This window comes from Lepidochelys olivacea, assembly GCF_965140295.1.
Source record: "Lepidochelys olivacea isolate rLepOli2 genome assembly, chromosome: 4".
NCBI classification, from domain to species: domain Eukaryota; kingdom Metazoa; phylum Chordata; order Testudines; family Cheloniidae; genus Lepidochelys; species Lepidochelys olivacea.
The window spans coordinates 129,623,203-129,648,122 of NC_140414.1; the positions used below are offsets into that span (position 1 = coordinate 129,623,203).

At 39.6% G+C, this 24,920-nt stretch overlaps 1 protein-coding gene across 1 annotated transcript in view; it reads right to left on the minus strand.

Annotated features, from left to right (window-relative positions):
• The window catches only part of FAM193A (family with sequence similarity 193 member A), a 103,069-nt gene that overhangs the window by 22,864 nt on the left and 55,285 nt on the right, over positions 1-24,920 (minus strand). The window contains exons 7-14 of the mRNA XM_084625861.1: positions 24,625-24,749; positions 20,287-20,431; positions 15,237-15,314; positions 14,458-14,570; positions 14,034-14,276; positions 4,350-4,503; positions 4,071-4,250; positions 2,661-2,912 (exon numbers count right to left, since the gene is read on the minus strand). Of these exons, the coding sequence (XP_084481987.1) occupies positions 2,661-2,912; positions 4,071-4,250; positions 4,350-4,503; positions 14,034-14,276; positions 14,458-14,570; positions 15,237-15,314; positions 20,287-20,431; positions 24,625-24,749 (1,290 nt within the window). The remainder of the gene's footprint in view (positions 1-2,660; positions 2,913-4,070; positions 4,251-4,349; positions 4,504-14,033; positions 14,277-14,457; positions 14,571-15,236; positions 15,315-20,286; positions 20,432-24,624; positions 24,750-24,920) is intronic.

The window sequence follows — 24,920 nt, forward strand, 5'->3', positions numbered from 1 at the left end:
ACTGACTTATTTCCCATCCTACTCCCTCTCTTCCTGCTGTCTCTCCAATGACTAATACAAACTCCTTTATGCATCCCCACTATCTGCAATAGCTTTTCCTCTGTGCCTATTCAGCTCCTTCTCAATACTAAAACCCTATTTTAGAACCCCCTTTCTGCCTAACCTACTGTCAAAAAGTCCAAAACCAATTAAACCTTACTCTGACTTATTTTCCTTACTTCTTATCCCTGAAGCTTTTATATACTCACTTCACACCTCTTTTACAGATGTTACCAGTATAGTTTGCTTTCATCTGAATATATACACCAATTGATGTGTTCTGTGATCTTTTTTGTACGATACACTAAGATTTTGCATTCCAACTATCTTTGTTTTCATCACAGAAATACACATTTAATTCACTTTGGACCAGACATTAAAGCCTCCATCTGAATCAGACTAAGATATGTGAGTGCAAGTTTCCTCTAATCTGGAGAGTTACACTCTAAAAGTAGCACTGCAGGGTCCCAAATTTTCTGAGTCACTGACTCCATATAAAGTCTGCTCCATTTTCAAATAAAGATTTGTAGTTTTCCAATTGCCAGCTCTGCATATACAACTTGGAAATTGAAACTGAAGCGGTGTTTTTCCCCCCTCTCACATATAACTGACAGTAAAAGCGATTCAGCTTGTTACGCTGGCAGACCAGGTGCCAGCTCATGCCAGAGACCCAGGCCAATTCATTTGTATATTAATATAGATCAAAGTGATTCTTAGATGTACAAGAGTGTATTTGGTGTTTAAACTTCATGAAAACTAATGGGATGTTACATGCATTGTTTTCACTTATTTGTATCTGTTATAATATAGTACCCAACATTTACATTGTGTATGCTCCTATAACTAAATAATCCATCAAACGAGAAAGAAGCCTTGTGGAATGGTAATGATGAATTTTAACAGAAAAGTTCAAAGCAAGTGGTTATTGTGTGAGATGATCGGCGGTCAAAGACTCAAAATGCATTCCTCACTATTGGTCATCAAATGAAAAGCCTACGTGGGTAGTAACAAAGTCAGCTTGTTTTCTGTGAAAGAAGCTATAAGTATGGATTCGGGCAAAGATCCTGTATGTTTGGACTGTTTTGACCTCTTACAGGGAAGTGTATCAGATGCAACACGGAGCTCCCCAGAGACAATTTAAGAATGCTGAAAAGACTTTGGGGAAACTGGCAAGTTATATCATCACTACCACCATTTGGAATTACAAACTGACTCATGCTTTAATCTCTCAATAACTCTCACTTCCTTCTCTTAGCTAATAAACCGTTAGTTAGTTTACTATACAATTGGCTACCAGAGTGGTCTTTGGTGTCAGATCTAGAATACCAATTGATTGGGAGTAAGTGACTGGTCTCTTGGCATTGGAAGCAACTTGAGTGTATTGTGATTTTTGGTTTAATCACAAAGTCCAGTTTGTCTAGGTGGCAAGGTAGACTGGAGGGCCTAAGGGGACTATCTGTGACCTAATATGGTAAGACTAGTATAGTGATTCAGAAGTTCACATTTGTTATTGCCTTTGTGAAATCTAATTATAGAACACAACACCAGCATGGGGTGTCTGCCCTGTTTTCTGACAGTGTGCCCTGAGATAGACAGTCACAATTGTGAGCCACTCCAGACAGCATGACACAGGCTAAGTTCAGCCTTCCACACTACTTACACAATCCCACTAACCTTTCATTTCAGAGGTAATTATGCATGAGAGCACAAGGAATCTTCCCTCCCTGCCCCACCCAGCCCTGTTTGGCACCACTCAAAGCTCAGACTGAGTTTATGGGGCTGATTAGAATACTTTATACATGAAAAATTAACTAATTGATTTTGAATAAAATGATGTGGAACTCCACAGAGCTAATTTTTAGAATCCCTTTTCAGAGCAGACCTGTACTGCAAAGGTGAATCACATTTTTGTTTCAGTCTTATCTGACAGTCTTCATTAAGTGCAAAAAAACCCTCAAAAATTTAAATCAGAGCAACTTCTGAAAAACTAACCAGGCAATTATCTGGCCCCACTCACTGAAGTGTCAGAGTGCCTGAACATCTCCAGATGAACATGGATTATAATAGCCTTATCTTGCTAGTTAACCATGCTCTTTTGCAGAAGTGCTTTGCTGAATTTACTCTCTCCTAAAAGCACAAAAACCTTGAACAAGTAGTCCTCTACACTTGACCTTATTCACAGTATTACCATTTTGACCCAAATCCAGGACAGTAATGTTGAAAAGGAACAACAGCTGCCTTTCTTCTATTAACTTTTGACCTCAAATATATACAAATTTAAAATTTAGCACAGCCATATTACATTAAATGTAACACTGATCTTTTAAAGACTTTTTTCTTGTCCCTACATCTACTCCAATTGATAAGAAACTGACAAAATCTTTACCAAGATTAGCCTTACGATAGCAACTGCTAATCCAGTGATGGCCAAATTCCATCAGAACTGGGGTATTCTCAACTTCAGGTTTCCCTTTTACAGAATGTATGAGTAGATTACCTTTATAAATTAGGAAAAAAGTAAATGTAATGTGCCAATAAGGCCTTAAGTTAAATTACTGTAATGCACACAAATTTACAATTGTTTTCCTGAAATTAGAAAGCATTTTTTTAGTCACACTTACCTTATTGTGTGTAAAGGGGGAAGCTGTATATAAGGTAGGGTGGATAAGTGGACGAGGCAGATGAGGAATAGTATGCAATGGTACATGTCCATGTATATGGGGGTAAAGGTGAAGTGCAGGATGTGCAGGTTTTTCTGGGTTCACAAACTGATGGCCAGCAGGAAGGCGTCCGGCTGCGAGCGCTGAAGCAGTCAGACCTGAAGCTTCCTGTTTGCAAACATGGCATTCACAAGTATTTGGACCTTGGTCAGCCTGTAAGGAATGAAAAGTTGCTCTCCTCATTTTGTCAGACAAGGAATTCAGATAGTTTTATTTCTTTTAAATGTCATAAAACAGCAAGTCTAAATATTGTTTAGTCTTGTATAATGAAGGAGAATGGGTAAGGAGCAATTGACACATTTATACAGGTTTAAAACCAAAGTTAATATTCATCAGGGTTCACAGGTCCAGAGTTGTAGCAAAGGCAACGTAAAGCTATTCAAAGCATTTTTATGGTGGTTCCTGTGGTCAGGGCTACAAAAGCATGAGCGCGGTTTGGTTCTTGCTTGGAAGGAATTAACGAAGGCAACTGATTTTGTTCCACAATCAAACTATTAAAAAGCTTGATTACCAGTCTGGAAATGATCCAGTCAGAATATGGCATTATGAATGCAAGCAAGCAGATTTATAATAAAGTATAATGGTTGTTTTTAATCAATAGTACATACAGGTTCCCTTGGATTTGTAGCAACTGTCTTTTAAAAAAATTAGCTCACACATAACTGACTAATTTTTTTTATTTACTCATTAAAATAGAAACTAATACACACTGAGCAGAGAGCCAAGTATGATATTTGGGAATTTTTAGTAAACAGATCAGCAATCCAATAAAATATTGAGTCACAACAGATCTACATGCAAGACATCTATATAAAGTATGAAGCACTGAACTATCCTAGACTCCCCTACATTTGCAAATCAGTTTTAGATCAATTATTGAAATATTCATTAATTACTTCAACAATGGGGAAAAAATCACTGTCCATCACTTAACTAAAAGTTTTTCACCATTCAAGCTCACAACAGTAAGTTCATCCTGGATTTCTGTTATAAGTTCAACAGTTTAAGTTCATGCTGACTGAAGTACTATTTCAACCAGGAAGCAGTCTTTTTAAGACAGCAGCAGCAAAGAGTACAACTCCTTACAAAAGGTCTCAGATTTCAGTTTCAAGAAGGCCAGCCAACACTAGATTTCTAACGGTTATATATTCAGTTGTGAAAATAATTTAAGTCTCATAATGACAACTTAAGAGATCAAAAGATTCCCTATATCTGCAACTTACCTTCTAATTAAACTATTTTCACTCATTCTCAAATAGTCAAGATTTTAAAGGTAACTTACAATGGATATAAGACTTCAGTGAGCTATACCTGCTGACTCGGATAAGATGGGGGTGGACTATCCATTTTGGCCTCATCTTTCCTTAATGTTCTTTTTCCTAGACTTATTTCCTCCTTCTGAGTCCCTGGTGGTTCACCACTGCTTTCCCCATCTGCTTCTTCATCATCTGCTTCTGAAGAACTGCTGCTAGTACTGCTCACCTGAGGAGACTGAAAATCCATAGTTTAAAAAAAAAAAAAAGAAACTAGTCTCCAATGATTATTTCATTTGACAGATTAAAGACAAAATTTATGTAAAGTGCCATATACCTCATCTTTCAATGCCATGTTTTCCCCTCCACCATTTAATTCGCTATGGATTCCATTCATGTTGGCTACGACCTCTGCATCATCATAGTTATTCAATGGATAGATATCAGTAAATTTTGCTGATAATGGTGCAACATCTTCATCATCACTACCACTGCGGAAAGAGAGGTTTACATAAATGATGATGATGATGATTAGTAACCTAAGCCACTGTGAAAGCAGTTACAAAACATTGGAATGAAATAAAATTTAGATACATAATTTGTATTTCAATTTAAATTGATCTGCTTCGAAATAGTTAAAAGATAGCTGTTTTTTAAAACAGACTTGCTAACTACCTACCATCTAGCCTGTTTAAGGTACTAGCTTAACTCCTCACCAGAAAGCCTGGGCTAAAAAGATTTTCTAGTATTTTTATGTGTAATTTTTCCCTAATACTGTGCCATCAAGAAATCCAATAACTCCACCATGCCAAAACACAATGAAGGGTAAATCCAGCTTTGCTCTGATGAGACAAAAGCCTTATTTCAATGAGTTTATTGGTAGAAAATGTATGAACTGTAAAAGTTTAAAATATTTCAAGCACTGACATGTTAAGCCAGAATTCCCTACATGAATTACTAAGTATAACAATCTCATTTTTTGATTAATGATCATTCATTTTAAAATTTCCCCCTAATAACGCATTCTTGGATACCACACTATATTAGCTTAGCTATGTTTAAAAAATAAAAAAAAAAAGCATTCATCCTTCAGGCCTTTTTATAGTGCCTATTCATACAATTCCTGAATAGGGGACTAGAAATTTTTCCTGCCACAACTGAACAAAGTATGCAAGCTTAGTTACCTACCTCACGAGGGTGTTGCAGTAATATCTGTATAGCACTCAAACATATAAAGAGCTCTTTAAGTGTATTATTATGTCCTTTTGCATTCCAGTAAGACTTTTGCTGAGATTTAATTACAGTACAGTACCATTAGGCATACGTCACATGTGCCACAGGGATAGAAATACCTAAGAGATTATTTAGGCCCTAATTTGAGAAACAGAATGATCCTCCCCTGAAGGAAGAGTGAACTAGTGTCTGTCTGTAGATAATACTGCCTTCAGTAAGTGCGGTTTAAATTAGTATCTCAGAAGACAGTTAATATTATTGATCTTCATTCTTGGAGAACTGAAGTTAGCTTAAGAACTTCTGAGATAATATAGTAAAATATTGGCAAAAGCAGATCCATAATATTACAAAAGCCCACCCTCATCTTTGAAAATTTTACGAAGATGAAGAACTAGAAGACAGATAATTTAAATACAGGAGAAGAAAACCTACTGATGTTTTTCATAACACCACAGTGCAACATCATAGAACTACCCAAACAACTGTTTTGGTCTCATTTAGGCATTAGGCTAGTATCAACACAGCAAACAGAGAGAGATATAGATGCTAGTATTTAAGTAGATAGGAAAATTGAAATACTTGCACAATGCTAGTTGTTTTGGAAACATGCTGATTTAAATGTGTGTCAAAATAAACAAACAAGCTGAACGGCACTTTAACTGCTTCAAACAGAAAAATAATTACAGTGATCAGAAACACTGAGTATAATGCAACTGCGCCACTGCATAAATGGCCATATAAATGCCCTTTTCAATAAACTTTGCACAAGATTATAATGAAAGCATAGATTCTTGAACATAAAGCAGTAAGTCTAGCAATAATAAATGCAAAGAGAAAATTTGAAATGAGACCCAGGTAGAAATCAATGAAGTGATATTAGCTTGAAACAATAACTGACATATTTGTGCTATTCCCATTCACTTCAATAAAATGTTAACGTTGAATCTTAATGACAACTCCCTAAAATACTGAGGTTAGCTATTTCACTACTGATCACCATAGCAGAATCAACTTAAATGTTCTTCACTGTTGTTGATGTGCCACATACTGTAACAGGGTGTAGTAGTTAGATAGTTGCTAAGAAGGCTTGATGGGTCGGGAATAAAAAATTCAATCCACTCCCACAATTTTAAAATCATTTCTACCCCTTTCTGGTTTTGGGGAAGGGTCAGGAAGCAATATCAAATGCCTCAGTTTCTAAAATCACTATGATTATTAGAAGGAGATGAGAGAAGAACTTTTTTCACTGCACATGAATCTTTGCTAGGAGTCTTAATTAATGTCAACTCAACAGTCTTGATAGAAGATTTCAGAAGTCAGTTACTTGTAATCAGGTGACTAACCTTTCAAAAAAAGTCTCCTGTTCTCACACTAGATAGCCAAAAAAAAAAAAATCATTAAGCAGTTCTTATATTCAGGTTTATCGTTGCTCAATCATTGCTTGAAAGTTTGAGCGAGTGCTTGATCGGTTGGCTGAAAAAGGCGGGAGTTGGGAGTGTTTTGTTTCAGGTGAGCCTGGCTGTCTAAAAAAGCCAGCGCTCCGCTAACCAGCTGAGCAGTGGGGAACAGCAGAGCAGCAAACAGCAGGAGTTTGCCTGGGAGTTCGCCTGGGGTAAGCCCACTGAGGCTTGCACCCTGACAGCTTCTCTGAGTAATTACTGCATCTCCTGAGGAAGCTCGTAGTAGGACGGTAATATGGATGGGGAGTGTTCAGCTGTTGTGACCTGCACTGGATGTGCCATGTTTGTCTTTCTTCCACAGGACAGAAGCGACTTTGTGTGTACAAAGTGCAAGCTGGTCTCCATACTGGAAGAGAAGGTTCAAGGTCTGGAGCAACAGGTATCGACCCTGTGTTGCATAAGAGAATCTGAAGATTTCCTGGACAGATGTCAGGATATGCTTCTACGGGCACAAGGTTCTGAAGATTCAGAGCAGGCTGCGCAGCGGGGACAGAAGGACGGTGAAGAAATTTGGCAACATGTGACCTCCAGAAGAAGGGGGAACGTCCATGTACCAGCAACGCAGAGACAAGTAAGTAACCGTTTTCATGTTCTCTCCCCAGGTACCATTGCGGGGAGTGGCCCAGATGATCCGTCTGGGAGAAGGGAGCAGAAGACGACTCCGCCAGTTGAAAGGCATGAGATGCACTGTCCTGAGGTTGGGGGTCCCACGACCACCACTCCCAAGAAAAGGAGACGGGTGGTGGTGGTTGGGGACTCTCTCCTCAGGGGGACTGAGTCATCTACCTGCCGTCCTGACCAGGAAAAAACAGAGAAGCCTGCTGCTTGCCAGGGGCTAAGATTCGCGATGTGACGGAGAGACTGCCGAGACTCATCAAGCCCTCGGACCGCTACCCCTTCCTGCTTTTCCACGTGGGAACCAATGATACTGCCAAGAATGACCTTGAGCAGATCACTGCAGACTACGTGGCTCTGGGAAGGAGGTTAAAGGAGTATGAGGCGCAAGTGGTGTTCTCGTCCATCTTCCCCGTGGAAGGAAAAGGCCGGGGTAGGGATCATTGAATTGTGGAAGTCAATGAATGGCTACGCAGGTGCTGTAGGAGAGAAGGCTTTGGATTCTTTGACCCTGAGAAGGTGTTCCAAGAAGGAGGAGTGCTAGGCAGAGACAGGCTCCACTTAACGAAGAGAGCATCTTCGCGAGCAGGCTGGCTAACCTAGTGAGGAGGGCTTTAAACTAGGTTCAGTGGGGGAAGGAGACCAAAGCCCTGAGGCAGGTGGGGAAGCGGGATACTGGGAGGAAGCACAAGCAGGAGCGTGTGAGGGGGAGGGCTCCTGCCTCATACTGAGAATGAGGAGCGATCAGCAGGTTCTCTCAAGTGCCTATATACAAATGCACAAAGCCTGGGAAACAAGCAGGGAGAACTGGAGGTCCTGGCAAAGTCAGGGAATTATAATGTGATTGGAATAACAGAGACTTGGTGGGATAACTCACATGACTGGAATACTGTCATGGATGGGTATAAACTGTTCAGAAAGGACAGGGAGGTCAGAAAAGGTGGGGGAGTTGCACTGTATGTAAGGGAGCAGTATGACTGCTCAGAGCTCAAATATGAAACTACAGAAAAACCCGAGAGTCTCTGGATTAAGTTTAGAAGCGTGAGCAACAAGGGTGATGTCGTGGTGGGAGTCTGCTATTGACCACCGGACCAGGGGGATGAAGTGGACGAGGCTTTCTTCTGCCAACTACCAGAAGCTACTAGATCGCACGCCCTGTTTCTCATGGGCGACTTCAATCATCATGATATCTGCTGGGAGAGCAATACAGCGGTGCACAGACGATCCAGGAAGTTTTTGGAAAGTGTAGGGGACAATTTCCTGGTGCAAGTGCTGGAGGAACCAACTGGGGCAGAGCTCTTCTTGACCTGCTGCTCACAAGAAGAATTACTAGGGGAAGCAAAAGTGGATGGGAACCTGGGAGGCAGTGACCATGAGATGGTCGAGTTCAGGATCCTGACACAGGGAAGAAAGGAGAGCAGCAGAATACGGACCTGGACTTCAGAAAAGCAGACTTTGACTCCCTCCGGGAACTGATGGGCAGGATCCCCTGGGAGAATAACATGAGGAGGAAAGGAGTCCAGGAGAGCTGGCTGTATTTTAAAGAATCCTTATTGAGGTTACAGGGACAAACCATCCCGACGTGTAGAAAGAATAGTAAATATGGCAGGCGACCAGCTTGGCTTAACAGTGAAATCCTTGCTGATCTTAAACACAAAAAAGAGACTTACAAGAAGTGGAAGATCGGACAAATAACCAGGGAAGACTATAAAAATATTGCTCGGGCATGCAGGAGTGAAATCAGGAAGGCTAAAAATCACACCTGGAGTTGCAGCTAGCAAGAGATGTTAAGAGTAACAAGAAGGGTTTCTTCAGGTATGTTGGCAACAAGAAGAAAGTCAAGGAAAGTGTGGGCCCCTTACTGAATGAGGGAGGCAACCTAGTGACAGAGGATGTGGAAAAAGCTAATGTACTCAATGCTTTTTTTGCCTTTGTCTTCACGAACAAGGTCAGCTCCCAGACTGCTGCGCTGGGCAGCACAGCATGGGGAGGAGGTGGCCAGCCCTCTGTGAAGGAAGAAGTGGTTCGGGACTATTTAGAAAAACTGGACGTGCACAAATCCATGGGGCTGGATGCATTACATCGGAGAGTGCTAAAGGAATTGGCAGATGTGATTGCAGAGCCATTGGCCATTATCTTTGAAAACTCATGGCGATCGGGGGAGGTCCTGGACGACTGGAAAAAGGCTAATGTAGTGCCCATCTTTAAAAAAAGGGAAGAAGGAAGATCCTGAGAACTATAGGCCAGTCAGCCTCCCCTCAGTCCCCGGAAAAATCATGGAGCATGTCCTCAAGGAATCAATTCTGAAGCACTTAGAGGAGAGGAAAGTGATCAGGAACAGTCAGCATGGATTCACCAAGGGAAAGTCATGCTTGACTAATCTAATTGCCTTCTATGATGAGATAACTGGTTCTGTGGATGAAGGGAAAGCAGTGGACGTGTTATTCCTTGACTTTAGCAAAACTTTTGACATGATCTCTCACAGTATTCTTGCCAGCAAGTTAAAGAAGTATGGGCTGGATGGATGCACTACAAGGTGGGTAGAAAGTTGGCTAGATTGTCGGGCTCAACGGGTAGTGATCAATGGCTCCATGTCTAGTTGGCAGCCGGTATCTAGCGGAGTGCCCCAAGGGTCGGTCCTGGGGCCGGTTTTGTTCAATATCTTCATTAATGATCTGGAGGATGGTGTGGATTGCACCCTCAGCAAGTTTGTGGATGACACTGAACTGGGAGGAGTGGTAGATACGCTGGAGGGTAGGGATAGGATACAAAGGGCCCTAGACAAATTAGAGGATTGGGCCAAAAGAAATCTGATGAGGTTCAACAAGGACAAGGGCAGAGTCCTGCACTTAGGACGGAAGAATCCAATGCACCGTTACAGACTAGGGACCGAGAGGCTAAGCAGCAGTTCTGCAGAGAAGGACCTAGGGATTACACTGGATGAGAAGCTGGATATGAGTCAACAGTGTGCCCTTGTTGCCAAGAAGGCCAATGGCATTTTGGGGTGTATAAGGAGGGGCATTGCCAGCAGAATGAGGGACGTGATCATTCCCCTCTATTCGACATTGGTGAGGCCTCATCTGGAGTACTGTGTCCAGTTTTGGGCCCCACACTACAAGAAGGATGTGGAAAAATTGGAGAGAATCCAGTGAAGGGCAACAAAAATGATTAGGGGTCTGGAACACATTACTTATGAGGAGAGGCTGAGGGAACTGGGATTGTTTAGTCTATGGAAGAGAAGAATGAGGGGGGATTTGATAGCTGCTTTTAACTACCTGAAAGGTGGATCCAAAGAGGATGGATCTAGATTATTCTCAGTGACAGCAGATGACAGGACAAGGAATAATGGTCTCAAGTTGCAGTGGGGGAGATTTAGGTTGGATATTAGGAAAAAAACTTTTTCACTAGGAGGGTGGTGAAACACTGGAATGCGTTACCTAGAGAGGTGGTGGAATCCCCTTCCTTAGAAGCTTTTAAGGTCAGGCTTGACAAAGCCCTGGGTGGGATGATTTAATTGGGATTGGTTCTGCTCTTGGCAGGGGGTTGGACTAGATGACCTCCAGAGGTCCCTTCCAACTCTGATATTCTAGGATTCTATGATTCTTTGTAAGGCAAACCAGAAAAACACCAGTTATGATTGTCTGAGTCATCTCTGGTTAGTACGTGACAGGTAAGGTTGTATTCCTTAGACATGTGGTGCACGTGTAACAATATTTCATTCACAGAGGATTAAAACCAATTTTAAAAGGAAACTTTAAAAATCAGATTTTTCTAGTTTAAATCAGATTTTTATATTTAAAGTTAAATTTGAATTTATGATAGTTTATGTTAAGGTCTTAATCTAAATCATTTTAATAGATTAGAATAAGTAAAAAACAAAAACAAAAAAAATAACCCACACCCAAAACACTACGCAATACATGTTTCCTGCCAAAGTTTTAAAGGAAGTCAAATCACTGAACTGGTGAAGCACCTGGAACCAGACATTGTTGAAATGCTAAGCCACCTTTTGAGAGCACTAGCTTCTTCTGTAGGTGCAAAGAGAATATTTTCTTCATTTCAGTTTATTTAACTAATTCAGTTCAATGACTAGATCAAAGTTAACAAGTCAACTGAGAGTTGAAAAAAGCAGGAAAGCTTGTTTTCCTCTTCCAACCTAGGAACAAAAAGTAGATGTAGGAGGACGAGGTCTGCTACTTCTAAAATCTTGAAGGACATGGTGACCAGGAACAATCGGTTTAATTCACTAACTACAGATAATACTCCCTTTGTTTAATAATCAGTTAGTTTTAAAACTCAAAACCTGTTTTTATAAGTTTTCTTATATATCACACAGATTTTAAGGTAGATTAATTAAAAACCAACCTTTAAATGCTGCTTTTGTACATTTTTTATTACATCTGAATTCCCACTCAACCTTGGCACAAATCACAAGTAAATATTTTATCTCATAAATAATACATTACTCACCATTTTTAACATAACATACAGAACATAAGAATGGCCATACTGGGTCAGACCAAAGGTCCATCTAGCCCAGTATCCTGTCTTCCAACAGGTGGCCAATGCCAGGTGCCCCAGAGGGAATCAACAGAACAGAAAATCATCAAATGATCCATCCCCTGTTGCCCATTCCCAGCTTCTGGCAAACACCATCCCTGCCCAACCTGGCTAATAGCCATTGATGGACCTATCCTCCATGAATTTACCTAGTTCTTTTTTGAACCCTGTTATAGTCTTGGCCTTCACAACATTCTCTGGCAAGGAGTTCCACAGGTTGACTGCGCTGTGTGAAAAAATACTTCCTTTTCTCATGGTTTTATAGACCTCAATCATATCCCCCCTTAGTCGTGTCTTTTCTAAGATGAAAAGTCCAAGTCTTATTAATCTCTACTCATATGGCAGCCATTCCATACCCCTAATCATTTCTGTTGCCCGTTTCTGAACCTTTTCCAATACCAATACATCTTTTTTGAGATGGGATGACCACATCTGCAAGCAGTATTCAGGATGTGGTGTGCCATGGATTTATATAGAAGCAATATGATGATATTTTCTTATTAGCTATCCCTTTCCTAATGTTTCCCAACATTCTGTTCGCTTTTTTGACTGCCGCTGCACACTGAGTGGATGTTTTCAGAGAACAATCCACAGTGACTCCAAGATCTCTTTCTTGAGTGGTCACAGCTAATTTAGACCCCATCATTTTATACGTATAGTTGGGACTATGTTTTCCAATGTACATTACTTTGCATTGATCAACATGAAATTTCACCTGCCATTTTGTTGCCCAGTCACCCAGTTTTGAGAGAACTTTTTGTAGCTCTTGGCAGTCTGCCTGGGACTTAACTATCTTGAATAGTTTTGTATCATCGGCAAAATTTGCAACCTCACGGTTTACTTCTTTTTCCAAATCATTTATGAATATGTTGAATAGGACTGGACTCAGTACAGACCCCTGGGGGACACCACTATTTACCTCTCTCCGTTCTGAAAACTATTTTTTTTCCTACCCTTTGTTTCCTATCTTTTAACCAGTTACCAATCCATGAGAGAACCTTCCCTCTTATCCCATGACTGCTTACTTTGCTTCAGAGCCTTTGGTGAAGAACCTTGTCAAAGGCTTTCTGAAAATCTAAATACAGTATATCCACTAGATCCCTCGTCCACATGCTTGTTGACCCTCAAAGAATTCTAGTAGATTGGTGAAGCATGATTTCCCTTTACAAAAACCATGTTGACTCTTCCCCCAACAAATTATGTTCATCTATGTGTCTAACAATTTCGTTCTTTACTATAGTTTCAACCAGTTTACCCAGCACTGAAGTCAGGTTTACTGGCCTGTAATTGCCAGGGTCACCTCTGGAGCCCTTTTTAAAAATTGGCGTCACATTAGTGACTTATTACTGTTTAGTTCATCAATTCGTTCCAAAACCTCCTCTAATGACATCTCAATCTGGGACAGTTCCTCAGATTTGTCACCTAAAAAGACTGGCTCAGGTTTGGGAATCTCCCTCACATCCTCATATAAAATTAAGAATCTCAATGAAAGTAATGTGTATAGACACAGCATAACCTTTTGGTATGCAAAAGCAGCAAGATATACAGCATAAAGGCAAACCAACGCGTTTTAATGGTTACCAACCACTCATTCAAATTTTCTTTGGAAAAATACCTAAAAAGTACAAATGCAAAACAAGATTTAAAACAATGATTTAAACCAAGATTTCCTGCTTGCTGATTTACATGATGATCAAAATCAGTGATTCAAATCAATCCACCCTGATTTCACTTAGGGTAGATGTCTAAAGCAAGATCTCAGATGATGTGAAAAAAATGTGTGGAACAACAGGAAGTCATCTAGCTAGCAGGTCACCATCCAGAAAGTTTATCCTTACCACTGCCAGTGGCTAAACGTGTATGCAGGGTTCTGTGGTGGATGTCTCCCTGAACTCCTGAATGTACAGCCATTTGGAGGCATAAAATTAAGACATATATTCAAGAATTACCACTTCATTGTAATGAATTCAGGCAGTTGATACCTCTCGGAGTAAGTTCCCCAATGTGGCTAAGTACTACTGCAAATATAAGTGTTAAATCTTTAAACAATGACAGTTTCACTTTAAATGACTATCAAACTTTCCGTAACTTGTCTTCCATAGTTCTCTCAATTTCATTAGGATTCCAAAATTTGCAATAAAAACAGCACTCACAAAGTTGGTGCAGAGCCATTATCTGTAAGGATGAGTCTTGGGTGCTGCTGAATTGTGATAGGAGAACTGGAACCTGATTCTGAGCTTGCTGAAGACATACTAGGTGGGCGGATCTCAGACAGATAATCCGGAGCAGAATCAATTTGTAGTGGTAACTGGTTAATATGGATGTCATCTGTTATTGGTGAATCCATGATGCCACATGTTAAAATGTGTGAAAGGCTGCAGTCATCACAAGTACATCTGCTCAAGAATTAAGATAGTAATAAAACTTATCAGTGTCACAGATTTCTAAAAAGGTATCGTTTGAAGTTGCATTCAATTTTATTAAATGCACTGTGCCAGTTACAATATTTGATATCCTCTTTTCTCTAACCCAAGAGATTAATGTTTTATTATGAACTCATTAAAAACATCAGCTCACCTTCTTCTATAATTACAGTTGGGACAGTCAGGCATGCTCAAACGTGACGACAACATATGCCTCATTGTGTCTGTGAAGTTGTTCTCACCAGCTAGTGCTTTCTTGTTATTTAACTAAAGTAAATTGTAAGGCAGTGGTTTAGTATTGCAAGTATATGTTCACTAAAATTTTAACCAGTTTATAGCATAACTAACGGCAAAAAAATATCCTTTCCTTTTATAATGCTCAACTTAAAAAGACAATTATAATGCAAGTAATAACTTGATAAAAGTATCCTTTTGATCATCTATCACAATACCCAAAGTCAAAAACATTTATACCTACAAAAGTTTAAAGTTAGAAGCAGTAAACACCTGGCATTCAAAATACATTAGCTCAAAGACAATGTATTTCCATATTAAAGAAATCACAAGGCTAAGTCAATCTCTCTAATCCAGTTATAACTGGAGTTTTGTATATTATTTTTATTAGATCACAACACAGTTCTCTCACTTCAGCAGTTACACGCCTTTTATGGATATACACAAAGGGACTAACATGTAGGAACAAACTCAATTACCCTTAAAGTTTAGAAAAAACATGGGGGCCCAATTCTGTAGCTGATCTGTGCTTAACTCCCATTTATCCAAGTGTGCTCTAAGCATAGGGTTGAAGAATTAGAACACATATGGTTAGTATAATATACAGATTACTCTTTCAGCTGCAAGTGTCTGTCTCTCATAGCATACAGAAAATATTCAAACTACCTAATATAAATTGCTAAAACACCATAATCCTACCTGCTCTTCAATAAAACGCCTCTGTTTAAAAAATTCCCAGTCTTCTTTTAGCATGCGCTGTTTTGTTTTCATTGCCATCTAAAATAGAATACAGGGAGATTCATTGGTTTAAACATGAAAACACTACACTGTATTTGTTATGCCACCGTCACATTTTATTTTATTTATCCTGTCCATGTTTATTTCAGAAAAAACTCACAAGAATTTTGTGTAATTAAAAACAAAGTTAAGTTATTCAAGTTATATTAAAAAGACAGAATTTATCTTATCCAAGTGCTGTTCTTATTTCATTAGCAAGGCCACTGTATTTAAACTCTAAAGCAAATGTAAAATCATTTGGCAATCTTCCCCCCCTTGTACCCTCCCCACCACAGTTAAGACTTTACACTGACATTAAGTTCAACTGTATACTATATACAAAGTGTTGATAAAATTTAAAGTGTTCTGCATCAGATACCCAATATCTCATCTCCTGATCAATGTGAAGATCTCGCAATACAGGACTTATGGCAAGTCTCAGATACACGCTCAAGGTCAAGAGCAAGTCTTGTGGTGTTCCACAGACCTAGAGCTCTTCGTTCAATCATAGAAGAACATTGGTTACTGAAGCTGGACTGTTCTTTTTTATAAGATTATATAAAAAGAAAAGATCAAGTTTAAAATTATAACCATTCAAATGTAATGGTCTAGATTGTTAGTGTTTAAGATTGAGGTTAAAATGTATTTCTTGCCTATGGTTTAGCTAACTCAGCAAGATACTTCTTTTTAATTATAGAGCACCATGGGGCACGTTACTGGAAAAGCACTATTAAAATCAGATTACATTTTGTCTTTGAAGAGTACACTTTTTAGAGTTAACAAACAATGCTACAAACATAAAACAAAAAAAGAAAAATCTGTAAATTTTTGAGACACAAGGTGGGTGAGATATCATCTTTTACTGGACCACCTTCTGTTGGTGAGAGAGTGCCCAGACCTGAAGAAGAGCTCTCTGTACACTTGAAAGCTTGTCTCTCAGCAACAGAAGTTCTCTTTTATCTGACTAATACTTCACACACCTTCTCTGTAGTATCCTGAGACCAGCGCGCATACAACAATACTACATTCAGTAAATTTTTTTTTAACATTGAAGTACAAAAATGGAGTTTCTCCATCTGTTTCCCAAATCATTTTGAAAGAACTGGTTCAACAGGTAAGGGAAAGCACCTATCCAGGTTTCTTTCAACACTTACCTAGTTATTTAGCATATAAGTACTAGAAATTCAAAACCTTTCAGAGGTTATATATTTATGGAACAAAATTTGCAGCAAATGAGCCAGAACTTACTAGGATTAGCTCATGTTGTAACCCTCAGTTTGTAGTACTACCTTAAATTCATATTTCAAGGAATGAACATAGAATTCAAACATGAACATGAGTTTAAAAGATTACCACTTACAATAGGAATATTGTTTCACTCTGGAAATACTATGTTGAACTATACCCACTACACCTCAAGACTTGAATTTGAATGTTACTTGGCATGATTTTGCTCTCTAATGCTGAATCAGAAAAATCAAATGTAATTTGGATTACTACTATTCAATTTTGAATTCCCTTCACAGCAAGGGAATTATGTTAATTTACACTAAAAGCAATACTGTAAGTCACGTAATGTTTTTAAATGGTTAAAAGTAATAGTAAGCATGAACACTTATGGACCCTCCTTTGTACCACTTCTCAGAGGGATTAAAATGTTCCTGATTTATGGCAATACAGAATGCTCAAGAGCTATTCCTGGCTCTGCTACTGACTGTTTTGAGGACATGGGCAGTCACTTAATTTCTGTATCAGTTATTCTACCTACTTATCCATCCCTTCAAGTAGCGCCTATCACTGCTAAATCTAGGCACCTAAAAAAATATTTATTCACCTACCTTACGTGGGTGTAAAGCACTGTACAAATGTGAATGGTTGATCTACACAGCAACCACACCACCATAGTGGATGCATTTAATCTCTACTAATTTGAGAGGTAATTTCACTTATACTGTATTCTCAGTTTTTCCCAAAACAGTGATGCCCTCACTTAGGCACACAGGAGTGGAGGGACAAGCAAGAAGCCTTCCCTACTCACCCGTGCATCTCACAACAATTGCTATATTTTTCCTCTCCATGGGAGCAAGCTAGTGAAGACGGGTGGGAAGGGAGTGCGGTCATTATTCTGTCCCCTTCACTTTGCACCAGCCTGTGGAGCAGGGCTGGCATACAAAATTGAGCAGACCAACACGACCTCATATGCAAGCAGAAGCCTCAGTGTGATTGTGCCTCAGGCAGGTATAATTTCTCCAGTGTTATTCCTGGCATGATTAGATTCCGTACTCCTCTCTACACAAGGGCTGTGGTCTTAAAGACAAAATCTAGGCCTTTAAGTATGGGAACTCTCACAAACTAATATGATCTTTCAAATGTATAAAGACTGCAAAGTATGACAAATGCACATTAGCACTAGTACTACCAGACATTCTCATATTCATGTTATTGAAGCAATGGCATAAAGGCTACTTCAGAGTCATTAGCCTTTGAATACTTCAGTGGCTTCATTATGCAAATTATTCATACCATAATAGCCTGATTTTTAGTGTTTCTGTGAGAATTTAATCATTAAAGAAAAAGAAGCTCCGCTTCCAGAATAATGTTACTTCATTAAATAAATGTGGATCACAGGCTGTAATTCCTTTTTAGGACTTTTAAATATTCTTTATACTAGCTGCTGATAGCATAACAGATTAACTTTAGAAGTCAACATGATCATCTTAAAATCCATTTGTGGGAAGAAACCTGGACATATTTGAGATGGTCTATGTTAGCATTTTCCTAAGGAGTAACTGCTTTGACAGGCCCACTTTTCCAATGCTGCACTTTAAGTCAGAAGGTGATGGATATTTTTGCTGTAGTGACGCCTAGGGTGTCAGGAACTTGTTCTCTGCATCTGCCACCCCACTTTTTTTTTTTTAATTAAATTGTCTCCTACTTTAATCACTGTTTCCCCTACATTCTTTTATTTACATGAGATCTGTTTGGTTTTTTTAAACTATTTTGATTTCACATTATTTAACTAGTGACTCTTTACCTGTATTGTACTTTGCTTGTATAATACCCTGAGTACATCTGTCAAGAGGTTTTTGTTCACAAAGATATTGGAAGATGTTGTATAAAGAGTTTGCCGAGCTTTTCTCATGCCTACAAATTCTATGAGGCCTTAACAGTAGGTAGCATTTGTCTCTCCAGTGTGGATTTTAGATACTTTGGTTCAGTTTAATTTCTCAACGGCAACGCACATTTCTTATTTTTCCTAGTGTTATTTTAAAAAAGTTGTACACATGCTACAGGGAGACTGTTTCAAACCTTTAACTCTATTTCTGACCATTCTCACCAACGTATCCAAGATGACAACGGTGCAAAGTCTAGTTGCAGCATAGAAAAATTTTTGTAAGATTTCTTGATTTAAAAAAATTTTTTTTTTGCGCTCTGTGCATCTTCAACAGGAGCAATGGCCTTATTGACAAAATTTCTTCTGCCTTGCCTCCCAGAGACCATCTCAGTGATGCCTCTCCCCTCAGATATTCCTTACATATGGACTCTGAACACGCCATATATTCAAAAACTATAAAAGCATAGAATAGCTTCTGCCCAATCACAGCTTTTTACTTTAAAAAGAGCTCATTTTACCCTAAGAAAGGGCTTGTTTTCACTTACTGGAGTTCTCTTTTGGTTCTTGCTCCTTTTATACAGCTAAATAATTGGTGGCAATTCAGCAGTTTCGTTGTCTCAGCCTCTTGTGTTAGCAAAGTTCTCTCTGACTGTGATGTCAGTGTACTGATCTTCTCATCATTCACTCATGCTCCCAATGGCAGGACCATTTGAAGCAGGCAATGGCTTGTTTATAAACTGCTCTTTTAAAGAAGAAAAAAATCCACTCTTTCCTAGGAGGCTCATCTATTGGTGGTCCTCCCCCCCGCCCCCCCGAAAAAATCTGGAGTCCAGAATGCTTCCTGTTTCCATTACACAACCTATTGGATAGTTCCCAAAACTACAGTGTAACTCTGTAGCATTTTCTCTGTAGCAGGAGACTGGTCAAAGTCTGCACTCAGACACATGCTCAACACTTTATATCAGATGATGGCTACTATAACATGTGCTTATTTCCTGCTTACAAATTGAGCCTGCAAAGACCTACACCTCTCAAGCCCCAGAAAGACTGTAAATTTTAGAAGAGACACTGTCATTTACATATGCAAAAATGGGTTTCACTGTTCCCCCTCAAGAGCTTCTCTTGTGATGCCTATAATTATACTTTGTAAAGCAAAGATGCAACACAGCCTTTAACCATTTGTATTCATTGTTAGTACATGAATATTACAAGGAAATTCAAATAAGGTAAAATCAGATAGACAACTACTGTGAAGACAGGTTTCAGAGTAGCAGCCGTTACTTCTGTCTGATTCTTATAAACAATAGCAAACGTTCATTATTTGCTGTGCCTACTTTTCTTTAACAAAGAAAAGTGATTTCTTTATGGTGATTTTTCACTTTTAGTATACCTAGGATTAGAGCATGCAGGCTATACAGGTGGCAGAGTTTGGCAACAAGAATGTTCTTCAGATACTTTGAAGCTATCCTCAAGATTTTATGCAAGACATTAACAAAGACTGCTAACAGACTTACTTGCAACATCCCAAAGTGGATTGTAGTAGTTGTTAACTAAGCAGAAATGAGTAACTTTATTGACAATGTACATAAAACATGGGGATTAAGTTTTTAATTAACAAAACTCATCTTAAAGACTATGGTTTCTTATCCAAAAGTAGTAATTAAAATACACGATACATCGGTGCATGCTATAGGAATTCAGACTAAGTAATAATTCATTTTTATCAGCACCTGTTATACCACCTTGACTAAAGGTCATAATTTTTGGAGTACATCTAAGAATTAATATGTATGCAATATATAACTTTGTATGTTTTACATTTACTGCAAGGCAGGCAATAGCTTACACGGTCCTTACCTGTTCATCTACATAATCATCTATTTTTTTCTGGCATTCAAGCCAGGCTTCAGCCACTTGACACATCTCCTGTTCCAATTGATGATACCTTTGTAGCAAGGTACTATACATATCTTCACTACAGGAATCATGTGTTGTTCCAAGCCTAAAAGTTTAAATAGCAATTATTAGAGTATGAAATAGAAGCAGAGGCATCCACCTAATAATCAAAATGATTCACTGATGTCCACTAACCTTTCTGATATACACCACCACTTAGAATCACAGAAGGTTATGGTTGAAAGACACCTCAGGAGGTCTTCTAGTCCAAACCCCTGCTCAAAGCAGGGCCAACCCCAACTAAATCTTAAAATAGTTTTAGGATCCAAAAAAATGGCTTTAGGCGTTTAATGTAACTACAGTAACTGACACAGAAGCTATTTGGCCACTAGTTCCCCAAAACGTGTTTATTTGTATTTTTAAGCATAAAGGTCTGACAACAGCTCACTCTTTATGTTCTGTAACCCGTGTAAGCAATAACTGTGAGTAAGAAAGAAGCAAACCTAGGGTCATCGCAACTGAGCCATACTTATTCACCCAGCTTTATTGCTTGATATACTTATCTTCCTGAACCACATACGTGTTAAGTAGAGATGACCATCTACCAAAGGGCTGGATAGCAAAGACAAACCCTGGTCTGGTGAAGCGTTAATCAGCATAATGATTAAGGATGACACTAATTATTTAATAGCTAGGGCTGTTGGGCCTCCATTTGGGGAAACAGACATGAAATCAAGCTATTGCATAACTAGGTTACACACAGTAACTCGTACCCCTGGGGGAATTTTGTGCCACTGCACATGATAGAATTCATGTCCCCCGCGACTTTTTTGCTTCCCCACAGCAAAATGACTTTCTGACTGGGAAGCAAAGGGAAGCCACAAGAAGTCATGCTGCCGCTCCCCAGCGGCACACGTGCTTTGTCTCAGGTGCCCAGAGCAGCTAGTGGAGAGGTAAATCACTGGGGGAAGGTGCGGCAGGGCTGGGGATGCCTCAGCCACTGGCTCCTACCTTGCTTGTCCCAGCTGGGCTGGGGAGGATGGGACTTGCTTCTCCTGTACAAGGAGCGGCCAGGGCTGTGTCAGACTCACCCCCAGAAACCTCTCCGGCTACAGAAGCTCTGCACCACTGCTCCCTTCGCTCCTCAGCCATACGGGAGGGTTAACTCTACAGGTAGCTGCTTCCCTCGTCCACCCAACCCCTGTGCATCCAGACCTGCCTCATACCCAGATCACCCCACCAAACCTCACGCCCTAAACCCAGAACCCTGAACCCACACCCTAACAAGCCTCATCCTCTGCATCCGGACCCCACCCCTTCACCCAAACTACCCTCCTCCACTCACCCCCCTCCACCTGGACCACACTGACAAGCCCCCACAAACCCAGATCCCCATCCCACTGAGCACCACCAAGCAAGCACCCAGATCTGCAACACACAAAGCCAGAACCTGGACCGCCCCCTCCAGTTGAGCCCTCCACACCCAGACCCCCCTGCAGAACTCCAACTACCTTCACCTGGACCCCCCCCTCCCCGCATAGTCCCATTGTCTCTGCATCCAGAACCTCTCCCCCACACCACCCATGAGCCCCTGTTCATCCAGATCCCCCCACAAAGCTGCCCAAACACAGATTGGGTTCTGTGTGGGGCAATTACCCCACATCTGGATCTCTCCACATTAAGTTGCTCCACACTTGGATCCTGCTGGGCTGAACCTGCCTCCCTACATCTAGTGTACTTGGCATAAAGGGGCAAGGCCCCGGGTGTTTCTGGGGCTGGCCTGGCCCTTGCGCTGTGTCAGGATCAGGTGCAGCTTCACTGCTGAGTCCATGTCCAGGGAGAGAGGGGGGAGGCCTGCAGGGTGATCTCCCACCTCTGTGCAGTCAGTGGCCTGTGCTCCCCACTGCCATGCTGGAGCCTCTGCATTTATTTATTGACAAATAAAATTTGCAGAATTTTGGAGAATTTTAAAATAGTGTGTGCAGATTTTTTTTTTTTTGGCACAGAATTCCCTCATGAGTAAACTCACATCCTACCCACTAGAGGCAGCATTTGTTCTCAGACTGGTAGGTTAAAAGAGACTTCTCCCTCAAAAGAGGAATTTTCAGGAATGGAAGACAGAGGCTTTCCTGATCCCCTACTACTGTGGAATCAGCAGTTTTATACTGCTTGTTTCTTTGAGGTCTGCCATAAAACATCAGTGCAAGCATCCGCAAACTACCAAGTCAGCATCCTGAACCTTGGTCTCAGAACCAAGTAAGGTAGAGATTATAGTACGTTACACACTTCTAACGTGCATTTCATTACAAAGGTCTTTGAGTTCCTCCAAATATAAACCAAGCCATGCCACTCAGTCAAGTATTATCCCCATTTTACCAATTGGTGAACTAAGGCAAAGAGGTTAAGTGACTTGCCGAGAGCTTCTCAAAAAGTTATTGTCAGAACCAGGCATCTCATCTCATAAGATGAAATCCTGGTCACAATCAGGTTCACAGAGTTTTGCCATTGACTTTAATGGGGCCAGGACTTCATACCTAGTTCTCTATTCTAACTGCTATGCAATACTGCCTACCACCATCTGGCAGCAATGGAACCTAAAATAACTAAGAACAAAGTGAATGCAGACAACTATTGCCCACTGTTAAACAAAAGCCACTAACTCCATTTCACCCAAGATCTCAAGTTGTTTATTTTTTATGGAAACCTCAGCTACAGCTTTTTTAGGACAATACTTTCTACATACCAAAAATCATGAAAACATAAAAATGCATTAAGAATATAAGTTAACTACATGGAATGCTCAATGGTGCTTAAAATTCTACCAGCAATCAGTGTTGCCAATTCTCATGATTTTATCATGAGACTCACGAAATTAATTTTTTTTCTTAATGCCCTCGCTCCTGAAGTAATGACAACTCTGGACAACGTTACCCTTCTTATACAAAATAGCAAGTTTCTAGCCTTCACGACTATAGAGAAGAACATGATAATTTAACCCCAATGAACCCTACACTGGTTCAAAAACCAAAAGGCAAATAAAACTCTCAAAACACATTTTTTCAAAATTTCCATTTCTGAAGCCAACTCATGATCTAACATTTTCCGTTGGCAATACTGCAGTATTTATACCTGTATAAAATCAGAAGTTATAATAAAATACTTAAAAAGAAAAGGAGGACTTGTGGCACCTTAGAGACTAACAAATTTATTTTGAGCATAAGCTTTCGTGAGCTACAGCTCACTTCATCGGCTGTAGCTCACGAAAGCTTATGCTCGAATAAATTTGTTAGTCTCTAAGGTGCCACAAGTCCTCCTTTTCTTTCAGCAGATACAGACTAACACGGCTGCTACTCTGAAATAAAATACTTGGCATTTACACATTTACAACAAATTTATTTGTTTAAGACAAATGTAGGGCAACAGTTACTAAATAGAGAGAGTTTAATCTTTCAATTGTATGGGATCCAAGACAGATCGCAAATATTCCTAACTTATTTGGGTCAAAACACATGATCCGTTTACAAATCTATCAAAACTATTATTCAAACGCGCTACTGCATTTCCTATAGTGCACCAGCAATTTCACATACAAACAACAGGTGCACAGACTAAGAAAGTAACTCATTTTTAAAGGTCTCTATGAAAGCAAAACTCAGAGGAGCAGCAGCAATGTTTTAAAAACCTGTGTTTAATAGGGTTTTGTCCATTTGATTGCTTTTGTTTAATAATATATTATGACCATTAATTTGTTTTATGTTTTTTGGTGTGTGTTTAGGATAGTGGCATGTAGGCCACTGCTAAAGATATTATCTGAGGGTTGCTTATGAGAGCCTAATTCTGCTAACACTTACCACCAGGGATATACTGTGAAGCCACTCTTGGATCCAATCATGGTAATATGTACCATCCTCAGGGGTGAACCTTTGCAGGATTGAGCTCTACATTTGTAAGGTTTGTGTTTTTCAGTGTACCTACAGTAGCAGACCAGCTAAAGATTCTAAACAAACATGCAGTAATTAAAAGAAAAACCCAATTTACATACAAGTGCACCAACTGAACAGATGTTTTCATCACACCTCATCTTAAAGTAGTTTGTGAGGAATGTGAAGAGGTATTTCAGTGGTTTGCTTAGTGAAAAAAAATAAATCAGAATCTAATCCTTTAAAAAAAAAAAAGGAATGAATAGTTTTACCATTAGTCTTATCAAAAGTATCTAACTATTTTGTTACAGATACTATGTAATCTATTATTCTCTTTACTTAATGTGTGTGTATACAGATATATTGAAAGACACTTTACCTTAGCTGTGACACCAGTGTTGGCAAGCTGTTCTGCAGAAGTGGCTCAGAAAATACCAGATTTTCAAATAGATGCTTATTGTGCAATTCCCAAGTCACCTGAAATTTCTTCAAGTGTTCATTTTCCTATTAAAAATATTTAAATTTTCTATAAATCTAACATATTTCTAAAAGAACTCTTCAGATGCCAGAAAGAAAATTTCTTTAGCTAGTAACCTTTTAAACCCACCAGCCCAGAAGATGGGTTATTCAGCTTAGACCTTAGCAAGTTTTAACATTAACAATCATAAAATATAT